The 12,773-nt window shown below is 33.6% G+C and overlaps 1 protein-coding gene across 1 annotated transcript in view; it reads left to right on the top strand.

Moving 5' to 3' along the window:
• LOC133192687 (cardioacceleratory peptide receptor-like) overlaps positions 1–12,226 on the top strand; it is a 36,778-nt gene extending 24,552 nt beyond the window's left edge. Inside the window, exons 2-7 of the mRNA XM_061328680.1 lie at positions 4,297–4,432; positions 7,674–7,871; positions 9,559–9,710; positions 10,167–10,341; positions 10,586–10,726; positions 11,316–12,226. Of these exons, the coding sequence (XP_061184664.1) occupies positions 4,297–4,432; positions 7,674–7,871; positions 9,559–9,710; positions 10,167–10,341; positions 10,586–10,726; positions 11,316–11,545 (1,032 nt within the window). The 3' untranslated portion in view covers positions 11,546–12,226. The remainder of the gene's footprint in view (positions 1–4,296; positions 4,433–7,673; positions 7,872–9,558; positions 9,711–10,166; positions 10,342–10,585; positions 10,727–11,315) is intronic.
• The last annotated feature ends 547 nt before the right edge of the window (positions 12,227–12,773 follow it).

Here is a 12,773-nt window from a genome sequence, read left to right as displayed (position 1 = left end):
TTTCAACCTCGTTGAAAGTCAGCATTCTTTCGTCGTTGTAATAACCTAATTTGCAAATACAACCTTTTTGGGTCGTCATATGACTGACATGTTTCCCACTATTTGTTACGCCATTGTTTTTATGCAAATTTAAATATTGATTAGTCCGTTTACCTGATCAATACAGAGGGCTCACGGCGGGTGTGACCGGTCGACAGAGGACCCTCACTCCTCGTAGGCACCTGATTCCACCTCTGGTGTTTCCAGGGGTCCATACTTTTTGCCCAGTTTATCATTCCTTTTCTTTACCGTATTTATGAGATTGATCACTGTTCGTGATCTTCACATTTTACACAATAAAAATCTCAAGAAAAGTCAGAAGTCGAATGCTTCCTATGTAGTCTAGACTCAAGATTCAAGATAGGGCCACAAAATGGGATCAAAGGTTTCAAACTGAAATACAGTTTCTATTATATAGAAATTTATATGCAATACCTTTAAATACTAGTATCTTTTCAGGAACAGCATGATCACAGTTAGTCATATTGACACGCAAGCATCCTCAGGTAGTTCAAATTCAGTTTTGTTCAAATCATGGCCCAAAATGCTAGGATGGGACCATAAAAGGGAAAGTTTTAAATATGTAGGAAATCAATTTAAAAAATCTTTTCAAAAATAACACAGCCACACTAAATAAAATTAACATTCAAACATTCCCAAGTTGTGAGGGCTCAAGTTTTTTTCTTCAAATTATAAAACATGGGGCTAGAATGGGGTAATAATTCGGATCAAATTTTACATATTCCATATATACAGAATTTTACATATTGCATGTATACAGGAAAATAAATCGACCGTCGCGGTAGCTCAGTCGGTAGAGCCATCGCTCCGTGATCGGAATGTCGTATGTTCGAATCACGGCCGCGACTGACCTAAGTAAAAAATAGGTAGCAACTGTTCCTTCACCAAGTGCTCGGCACTTTGAAGTGAAACTTGCGGGTCCTTCGGATGAGACCTTAAAAACCGAGGCCCCGTGTCACAGTAGGCGTTGGCACGATAAAGAAACCTCACTGCTCAATGGCCCTGAGTCCCGAGTAAAGGTCTAAATTTGAAGCCCTTCATCGGTTAATGTTGACTTCTTTATATGAGTAAAATTTTGGGACCGGACGTAAAACAACATACAATCAATCAATCAGGAAAATAAATCTTTCAAAAATCTTCTTCTCAACAACAAACAAGGCCATGTTAGTCATATTGATATTGAAACATCCCAATGTTGTTTGGATTTAACTTCAGCTTTTGTGGAGACATGGCTAGGGTGGGGCTACAGTATGTGGTAAAATTTTTTCGTGTGAATGAAGAACGATGGGGCCAAGGGTGAGCGTTGTTGCCAATGGGCCTCTTGATTCTTAAATTTCAATGAGTAAGTGTTGTCGTGGTTCATAAAATAATAGAATCTGTAAATGATTAAAAAAAATTTTTTTTAAAGTTCTTCTCCTGCTGTACAAAACGAGAATCTATATTGCATATATATTTTGCATGGTAATTTGACTGATTCTGATTTTCCTGAATTTGATAATTAACTTCAAAAATAATTTTCTTATATATTAAGCTTTGAACCCATATCATGCATATGTGGTAACACCATAGCCCAGGGAACTTTTATGTGAACAAACCGGAAGCTTCATTACATGGAGATTAAGACTAAATAAAACACAGCTGTTTCGTAGGAGAAGTTTTTCCTTAAAGAATAATTTGAAATTCAAGAGAATGGATAAATACAGGAAAACTGTAGTTTCCAGTGTAAATTAAAAGTTTTATTGGAAGAAAAATACAACCATCTTTAGTTAGACTTTTGATATTTAATGCTTTATTTTTACCTCAGCAATTTTAAGAGATGCATAGCGTGCACAAATCAAAAACGAGTGCTTTAAACTATGACTTCCTCTTGGATCTAACTGCTCGTTTCTGTTTTAATTTGGTCTCTTATTCTGGTCTTTGAGGTGATATTTAATGACCTTCAAAGCCAGTATACGTCTTAAGAAATATGTGTTCAATACTGTTAATATGGTCGTGTATTGACTCATCTCGAACATCAATTCTGGTATAACAAGGGTTTTAGACATGAAAAATACACGAATAAGCTCAAAACTCCACTTACCATCGATTCTAACTAGAAACAGTTGTGGACAGGAGACAAGAGATGTCAGCAATTTGTTTAATTTGTTCATACAAATTGTAGAATCTGATGTATTTTGTTACCTATGAATAAAAAAAAGAGATCTCTGTTTTACCAACAAGTTTATCTTTCGTGATATCTTTATTAACACTTAATCATTAAGATCCAATTTTAACTTAAGAAGGCTGCAAGACTGTAGGCCAATTGGTTTACATGTTTGAATAAAAGTGCTTGTTTACATGGAGATTTTGAAAGCTGTTGTACGAGTAGATAATTTTGTTGGAAAGGAATTATAATGTTTCTCTTTGTTCTTTGTTGATTATCGTTGTTAAGAAAATGAAGTATCAAGGACAGAACACAAAATACATAGGCAGATTTTATTGTTGTGAGTCAAGGACCCTTTCAATTGTTTAAAACTGGTGAAAGCATTTTTAGACAGAATCAACCTACCAGAACACCAGAATGGATTTCATTTGAATAGAGAAAGAGTGATTCTTTCCATAGATTCAATGATTCTTGGTGATAGCGATTGAACTGAATGGTTGTTGAGTGAATCTTGTACACAAGATTCATAATGTGTAAATGGGACTGAACTAAAAACAGAACAATAAGTCTGTGAGTGATAATTAAGGCTGCAGAAAAAAATGACCACAGTGATTTGTGTCGATAAGTAATCGATAATTTCTATGTCCCTAGTGACTCTGTGATGACCTTGTTCGGTCTCAGGCAAAAATGATGATAAATTTAAAAAAAAAAAATAATCCTCAACCCACACTCCAAACCATATATATACATGAACTTGTACTGATAAAAACAAATTTCATTGTCATTGGTAAATTCCTAATTTTGTCCAAAACTCCCTCCCTGCAAATAATACACAGTTTGTGTAAATTAAACAGTTGAGAGCATCCATACTGAACTGCATTAGGGTAATTTAAGATAACCGAGCCTAGAGATTCATGATCCAATTGTATCCAGTGGGCACAAGGGTATCATTTACGTGAAAAAATAAACTAATTACACACTCTGCAATTGTTTTTCTCTTCTCTTTCAGCTGATTATAACACGAGCAATCTATTATAGAGAGCAGAAGCAAGCTTAAAATAGATAAAAACAATATCTACAAATATCATACTCTTAAATCAAAATTTTTGATTATGTCTGATAACGAGTCTTACGAAAGGTATAAAATTTCTATACACATCTTTGTGATGCAAATCAATCTTCCACTATCACATTTCAATTACAACTTTTCATGTAACTTGCATTATTTATATTTTCCAAGAGGTTTAAATCAGGCCATCTTTAATAAATTGTTTGGTTGCCCTCTCCCGACCGACTGACTAAATATGGCCTGACTCAAAACTTTTTTTAACTTCCAGGAAACTGTTAATTATGCCCCCGGATCGAAAGATCCCGGGGGTATATTGTTTTTGTCCTGTCTGTCTGTTTGTCTGTTTATCTGTTTGTCTGTTTATCTGTTTGTCCGTTTATCTGTTTGTCTGTTTATCTGTTTGTCAACTTTAACCTTGCCCATAACTTTTGATTGGTTGGAGCAAAGACTTTCATATTTCACATGTGTATTCCTTGTGACAAGACCTTTCTTTGGGTATCATCATATTTGACCTTTTGACCTTGACCTTGGAGTTTGACCCACTTTTGCAAAATTTTATGAGACTTTAACCTTGGCCATAACTTCTGAACAGTTGGTGCTTGGGGTTTCAAACTTCGCATGTGTATTCCTTGTGACAAGACCTTCCTTTGGATACCAACAACTTTGACCGTTTGACCTTTACCTTGGAGTTTGACCTACTTTTGAAAAACTTTAACCTTGGCCATAACTTTTGAACAGGTGGTGCTTGGGGTTTCAAACTTCGCATGTGTATTCTTTGTGACAAGACCTTCCTTTGGATACCAACAACTTTCATCCTGAGTTTGGAGAGGGCAAACATTATTTTAAAGTTGGCCTCATTTTATAACAGTCCGCTTGTTTCGTTAAATAATGATTTAAAGATTGAAACATGAAACCCATTTGTTCTTTTTTCTCGGATATTCATAATTCCTTTGGTCATCGAAAAGCAGAATTAATTCATCAATTCATTTGTGTGATGGACAATTTAATTTTTTTTTTTTTACAGACGGAGCAGTTGATTTTTCTCTGCCTGTTGTTCCTCTTTATTCTCGTCTGCAATCTCATCGTTTTGATTTTGATATACATGACGAGAAAGAAAAGATCCCGGATGAATATATTCATTGCCGATCTAGCCATAGCAGGTATATACATGTATATATTGTTCCAAGTTTGTTTTTGCAAGCTTGAGAACTAAAAAGTACGATGGCCGACAGCGGCCGCCACTTTTGATTCTGAATATTGTCATTTTGTACAGCTTTTTTGTCAATTTTCGTTGACAAATTACAACTAAACTGGTAATGCTATATGTCCATATACAGTTTTTACACTGACAATTTACACTGGAGAAAATCATTAAAATTCTTTCTTGTGATATGAAATGAAGATACATAAAACAGGTTACTTGAAGGTGATAAGCTTAAGGTTCTAGCAGAACAGGAAGGTCGGGGTGATTACAGATTAGTATTGTCTTCTAGATATACTTTCTCGACAGATTGTAGTAATTAATTCATAAAATTCCATGTTGGTGTACCTGCTGGTCACATCATAGGTAACCAGGATGAAATTTTCCAGGTCTATCAGAAATTTGATTTGTTCATAATCGGACGTGTCTTTGATGTATGAATTTTATTTTTTAAACAATGCGCACAAGGAAATGATCACGTTAGTTACATGTACCTATATTTTCATTCCCGTGCCACATTGAAAAATAATTGGCCGACCAGGTGGAAGTCTTGAGAGGTTGCGTTGGCTTTAAAAGTGTTTCAAGCATTTAGTTATTAATTTTATGTATTTAGAGAGCAAATACAGACTCCCACATTTAAGGTTGTCATTTTATTCTTGCTTAAAAACGGGTATATTTCCGTATCTAAAGTTTTGTTTTTGATACATTCCATAAACTTTTGATTGGATGCTCACATGTAGAGCTACTAAATCCTGTTTTTCTACCTCTACATAATAGGTAGAATCGAGTTGTCTTATACAATCTGAGGATCGAGATATATCCATTATATTCATGTATATCCATTACAACAAACGTATTACTTTTATTCGCCTTTTTAATTACAATCCCAAGAATATCTTTTTAATAATACAACAAGGTGACAGAATGACGATTTACGTCTAATCTAGGATTAACTGGGTTACTATATCTCAGACTAATTGAGGGTGAAAATCATTAAAATGCTCCTTATCTCTTTCAAGCCACCTGTTTTATGTATCTTAATTTCATATCACACGAAAGAATTTTTAATGTTTTTCGCTGGTGTAAATTGTCAGTGTAAAAAGTGTACATGTACATATAGCATTACCAGTTTAGTTGTAATATGTCAACGAAAATTGACAAAAACGCTGTACAAAATGACAATATTCTTAATCAGAAAGTGGCGGCCGCTGTCGGCCATCGTAAAAAAGTAAGATATACTAACATATAAGAATATCAGCTTTGTATTATTATTGATGTATGAAAGAAAGAAACAATTTGGAGATGTGTGTCTTGTTCGTGTATACATGTATTATTATTCGTTTGACTGTACAAATGTTTTTGAACTATCAATTTAGAAATTGATATTTCTCTAGCTTGATTTTCTTTCGAGTCAATTTCGAAATTGAAACATCTTTTTATGCCCCGGGATCGAAAGATCCTGGGGGTATATTGTTTTTGTCCTGTCTGTCTGTTTGTCTGTTTATCTGTTTGTCTGTTTATCTGTTTGTCTGTTTTTTCACCTAAAGTTAAACATACAATGACTTCCAGATTTTCCATAAGGAAAGTTTTAACCTTTAAACGTCAATCAAATGTTTTAGATTCTGAAGACTTTATTAACGTTATTAAAGTTGCATTTATCTTCTCAATTCCTGAGGGCTTTTGAAAATAAAAGTAGTTACCGGAAAGCGGGTACAGTTTAACTGGATAAAGGTACAATCATTTCATTGCTAGCATTGCCTGTTGGCAAAAACATCCTGGAGATATATTAATTGTTTACTCGATAATGAAAAGATTGCTGCAACACAAACTTTTTTAAGTTAGAAGATCATCAAAGGAGTTATTGTGTTTAAATTTTTTACCGTTTCATAAGAAGCTACTCCAAGTCATTGACTTTAGCAATTTAGGGGAAAAAATATTTTCCTCCTTTGTCTTTTAAAATGCAGATGGGGAAAAAAATTAATTCACTGCAAAGCAGTCCTGCAATTTCTGTGCTGTCTATTAAGGCTTGTCTCATTTTGTTCAGAATTCAAAATTCATTTTTCCCAGGGGAAATTTAGTATTATTAATACTACTTCAGCATCCATAAAGAAAAATTAAAACAGCCACAAGAGGTATTACTAATCAATTAATTCAAACAATACATGGGAGTGTGTTCATTTTTTTAATTCAGCAGTGCTAACAATGAATTCCAGACACCATACTTTCTGTTATGAATTTCTCTTTGATGATTTTTTTGTGAGCTTGTTAAATCAAATCTTTGATATTTAATTTAATCCGTAGTGTGTCATGCTCTGCAAAACTGATAAATTGCATTCACGCGTTGTTATTGTAATGCGTTTTCAATTATTATGAGTAAACTTTGTTATCATGCAGTATGTTTTAATTACTCCCTTCATCAAATATTCTATTTACAAATATTTCGGATTCCTGTTTAAACATTTCAAGAGATAATAAACTACCTTTGTAGTAACTTTTGTTAATCATTGTTAATCCATTATATACAGATTAATGAACATGAAAAAGTACGAGGTTTTGAGCAAAATTAACATTTTATATGTTAAAAGAAATCCAACTTCAAGCTTGGTTGAACAAGGAGTAGGATATGTCACAGTTACTGAAATTAATTAATTTTTGATGAATTAATTCATCATATGTATTGCTTTCATCAATGGTTCAAACAGTAGTCTTGAGTAAAAACACTTACACATGAGGATATCCATTATTACTCAGTGTAAAATGCCAATTGACATGGTATATTCAATAATTATTTGGGGGAGGGGGTCATTGTAACCTTTATATACACCCAGAGATTTAAAACTATAACTGGTACATTGTACAAATGCATGTCAGTTCTTAGACATGTTTAATACGTTTATTCAATGAAGGAAATATTTCAGTTTTCCAGCAATTTTCTTTATCATATTCTGTGTATTTGATTAGTGTACCTGCATATGTATATATGTAAAGGGAAGAATAATTTTTTAAATAAACATAAATACATACATTTTATATTGAGATTTACATTAGGTAATGCAACATTTTCGAAAATGTAAATACTTCTATCGTCTCATTTCATGTAAAAGCAATTTAAAAACAAGTTACTTTTACAGGAATATATGAGGATATTTTCTCTCTCACTGACTGCAAAGCGTAAATAATATCGTCTTGTTTTCTTTCAGATTTAATGGTTGGCTTTTTCTTCGTGTTGTTGGACATTATAGAGAAACTGACCGTAGAATGGCATGCTGGAGTAGTCATGTGTAAAATTATTCGCTTCATACAAGGTGTTGCCACATATGGCTCCACGTACGCTCTGGTGGCCCTAAGCATTGATCGTCTGGACAGTATAGCCAGACCACTGAAGTCCATGAGCAAAGGTAAGGAATGACAAGTCTATTGCTCCAGTTAAAAGCAGGAGAATAAAGATTATAAAGCACAGTTTTCTTAGGTTGCTCAGTAGAGCGCTCGCTCCGTGATCGGAAGGTCGTGAGTTCGCATCTCGGCCGCGACTGACCTAAGTCGATAAAAATAGGTAGCAACTGTTCCTTCGCCAAGCGCTCATCACTTTGAAGTGAAAGTTGCGGGTCCTTCGGATGAGACCATAAAACCAGGGTTGGTCGGGAAATACCAGTGGTGGGAAATTCCAGTGGTAAATACCGGTATTTCCCGTCCCGGGAAATACTACAAATTCTCTCTTAACTGGGAAATATTGGGAAATTCTGGGAAATACAAAGTTTTTTTTATTTCTTTAATTCATTCAATCTTATACTAAATTCAAAAATAAAATAAACATAAAAACAGAAGATGAATAATATTGAATATGTCTCAAATTGCAATTTAACATTTTCAGAATGTACCACTACTCCAGGTTCCATACCATAAGCATTCTGAAACATTTCCCCGGCTGTATAAAAATAAAGTTTTCCAATTCAAGTTTCTTTTCAGTTTTTTAATATTATTAAGTTTTAATTATAAATCCAAGAACAAAACACACTTGTTTTAATCCTTCTATAAACACTGTAGTTATTACAATCAATCCTGTTGTTTTAACAAATTGCTCTGGACAGTTTTGTGCTCCTGTTGTGAGAGATAATTACCTTGAGTAGAACTGAAAGGCTTCTTCTTAGGTTTGATATTTATACCATACTCTACATTTAAGATTTTCTTAGATCCTTCTTTAGTTACATAAAAAACACAATTGGGATATTTGGGTTCATTGGACCTTTATAGACTACATCAGACTCAAGCATGAAACAAATGACACTCATGACTGGTACATGAATATACTGTGTTATGATTAAATAATTAAAAACGAATTACTAGGAAACCAGAATTTTTTAAATCAGGGACAGTGTTACCAGATAGATATCTTAGCCAATAAGATGTACTACATGTCAATATGAATGAAATATGTATAGCTATTACTTATTTCCAAGTATTTCCTGGGAAATACCAGTAATTCCCGGTAATTACCAGTATTTCCCACCGTCCTGGGAAATATGAGTATTTCCCAGTTTTTTGCCAACCCTGTTAAAATCCGAGGCCCCGTGTCACGGCAGGCGTTGGCAAGATAAAGATCCCTCACTGCTCAATGGCCCTGAGTGCCGAGTAAAGGTCTAGATTTGAAGCCCTTCGTCGGTATATTGTGACGTCTCTATATGAGTGAAAAATTCTCGAATGGGACGTAAAACAACATACAATCAATCAATCAATCTAAGGTTCCTCAAGTCAATGATGTTAAAGAGAATAGTGATCAGATATTTCACCAAACAAAAGAAACATGAATATGCAGTATGCATATCCGAAATAATGAGTTTTGAGAATTAATGCAGTTTTTCATTTGGGCAGTACTTAATACTATAGTAATTAGGAATTTTTACAACTTATTCCTAAAAACTATATGAGTACTCGTCATAGGATGGTCAATGCAAGATTTCACAAAGGAACTTTTCCTCTACATTTCATTCTATATGCTTCATACATCAAACCAGAATTTTGTTAATTTTTAAATTTATGATGTAGTATTGATGATGATTCTTTTGACTTTTTTCTGCCTATTTGTAGAAAAGAGAGTGAAGGGGTTAATTATATTACAGTGGACCTGTGCCGTTCTGTTTGCTACACCAATGTTTAAATTTGACATTGTGACTAAGGTTTTTCACAAATCCGAAAAGAGCTTCTGCATGATAAATTTCCCAGAACTTTGGCATTGGAAGGTGAGTCGCTAAGCATAAAAATATTTTTTTTAATGTTATGTCAGTTCAATGTGATGACATTGCATTCTTTCTCTCAAATGTTTTCAAATGGTTAAGGAATAGTTAGCAGTGGTCCTCAACTTATCAGAACTCAATATGGACCGATGTGTTATTTTAAAAATATAGAAAAAAAAACATACAATTATATCAATGGTTGATATCTATCATCCTCTGAATAGATATCAAATTAGATTTCATGGTATACATGGCTGCGGTTGAAACATATTGTCGTTTCAGCTAAGAATGATCATAAATTGACCAGTTCAAGGCGAACGAAAAACAAATCGATCGGCACTTAATAAATAAAATAAAGGAACAACATAGGCCTTATTTGCATTGTAATAGTTCTGATGCTTTAAAATTGCATATAAATTGAGTAAATTAATTGAATTCTTCCATTTTATTTCTTTTTTACAGCTCTATTTAACGTTAGTAGCCATAGCCGTGTTTATTATTCCCGCCATTCTGATAACCGTCTGCTACATAGTCATCGTGGTGATTATCTGGAGGCGTTCTACCGCAAGTGTGGTGAGACGCTACAATGACGTCACACAGAGAAATTGTACGACCAAAGCATGTAAAAGCAAAAAAGGTTATCACAATATATATACCAAATTTAATAAATCCAGCTCAATTCCGATGTTTCTATCAGTTTTATTTTATAGATCCTCTATACACGCATTAAAGAGTTCAAATTCTGTCGTATTTAAAATTGAAATCTACAGTTAATTACTCAATTTGTAATCAATTCAAGCATTCTTGAATGAATTAAACTCTGTATTTGCACGTTTTTTGCTCCATTTATATATTTTGGTATTTGTTTTCTCGCCTTTCAGAGGTTAAATTTCAAGAAGCATCAACAGCAGCTTCCAAATCTTTAAATGGTCAAGCAAACCACCAAATTGGAAACGCCTCGGGAGGGTTAATACCAAAAGCAAAGATTAAGTCTATAAAAATGACTTTTGTCATAGTTCTAGGTACGGTAATCTATATACATGTACAGACTACTAATACATGTATTAGTAGTCTGAGGTTCACTCCAGTCAGTGTCTTAAAATTTACACTTCAAATTTAATCAAGAAACATAATTTTACTTAATTTTTACTAATCACATACAATTTTAACGATGAAATAACGCTACAAAGACATGAATGCTTTGAAGGGACTATTTTGTGGCGTTTAGACCAATTTTTAAGCTCCAAATCTGATCTCCCTGGGTTTTTTGCACTTTTTGACGAATGCAAGAACTTTGACAAATGATAAATACCACAAACAATATAATTGATTAAATATCAAAAACTTCATTGATTGATTGTTGTTCTACTTGTCTTATAGATAGTTAAGTCCTGCCGCTTTTAAGTTACAAAAAATTAACGAATATTAAAGAAATTTTGCGATTTGAATTAATGTATTAATTCTTGAATGTGTTATTTCCTTGAATATGTTCTTGTGCTTGTAAATGAGTTTGATGGTCTATAGAAGTTTTTTTTTTTTGATTTTTCAATTTATACTAAGCATATGAATAAACTTTTTGTTTGATATTTAGAATCTCCTCTCTTCTTTCAGCTTTTATTTTCTGTTGGTTACCCTATTTCGTGTACGACTTGTACCAACTCTACGGGCCTTTCGATCAGGAGAGACTTAAAGCTGTCACTACATTTATACAAAGTCTGGCACCGTTAAACAGTGCGGCAAATCCAGTCATTTTCTTGATATTTAATTACAAATCGTACATGAAAATGTTCAGAAACGGTCTGCGAAATCAGGCCTATGCAACGACAGTTTCACAATTATAAAGAATACCAGTAACAAAGTTTAGTAAAACACAAACATGCAAGCCCTGGGAATTCTTCTGTCGAGCTCTGGAAAACGCTACAGTCCAAATAGTATGTTTAAGCAATAATTATAGAGCTTTATGTTTGGAATTAACTTGTGGAATTCACCAGGGAAGATGTATTGATCCCGGTACATATCAAGGAACGATGGATATTCAACAGAGAATGAACGAATGATCGTGCAAATAATGCGAAGGAGCTTCATGAAGACTGTTGCTTAAGCATGCTTAATGATACATCCACGTCCGACTCTAAATCTGCTGGACTGAAAGAACCAACAAGGACCATATGTACTGAGTATGGCTACATAGACTAATGGGCAGTAATGACTGTCGGCACATTTTTTTCTGTGATATTGTGAACTGCTTTTTATATTTCTAAGTGGAAGAACACTTTACATTGAAAGCTGAATTTATTACACGTTTATTTTTAATTCATACAATTACAAAATGTGTGAGAACCTGTAGATATCAACAATTGTTTTCATATGAATGTGTCGCATGTGCAATAAGCTGATATTGTATTGTTTTAATTTCTTTAGCGACAAAAGGCTTCAGTATTACTTTGTTACTTAATTTATCATAATTTATCATATACTAGTAGATACTACTCGCAGAAATCAATTAAACTCTCAGAAGTGACTTCAAGTTTTCGATTGCTTCATATTTGGCCATTCATTTTTTTGATTGGAATTCAGTTGTGTTCGAATTAGTTTACTCAAACTAAGTCACATAAATATGATACAGACTTCCTGTACTTCTTCAATAGAAATTATCATAATTAGTCTTAATTTTCGAATCTCACAAAGGCATGTTTGATAGTTTTTGTAATCTCATCGCGCAACATACTGCGAAGGGTATAGTCTGTGCACAAGCTTGTGGAATTGAATTGACAAGATTGAAAGCGAATACTTAGGATCACCAAACTTTGCATAATTCTTTTGCTTTGTGATTGATCAGACTCAATTACAAGTAATTTTCAAGGATATTGGTGAATTATCCCTCCGGATTTAAAGTGTAATTAAGATCAGTATAGTGCCCCTGGCTTAGAGGAGTTAAATAAATCAACTCCCAAAACACAAGTGTTTTTTATATACAGAGGGGTTGGAATTTTAGGTCACTTGAGTTACTCAGGTGACCTATTGCTATCTGTTTTCGTCCATCGTCGTGCTTTAACATTTTGAATATTT

Source organism: Saccostrea echinata, unplaced genomic scaffold (genome assembly GCF_033153115.1).
Source record: "Saccostrea echinata isolate AGI-Se365-2 ecotype Australia unplaced genomic scaffold, CSIRO_AGI_Sech_v1 ptg000025l, whole genome shotgun sequence".
In the NCBI taxonomy this organism is placed as follows: domain Eukaryota; kingdom Metazoa; phylum Mollusca; class Bivalvia; order Ostreida; family Ostreidae; genus Saccostrea; species Saccostrea echinata.
The sequence above is the reverse complement of the archived record's forward strand: the minus strand, read 5'-3'. Positions and strand labels throughout refer to the sequence as shown.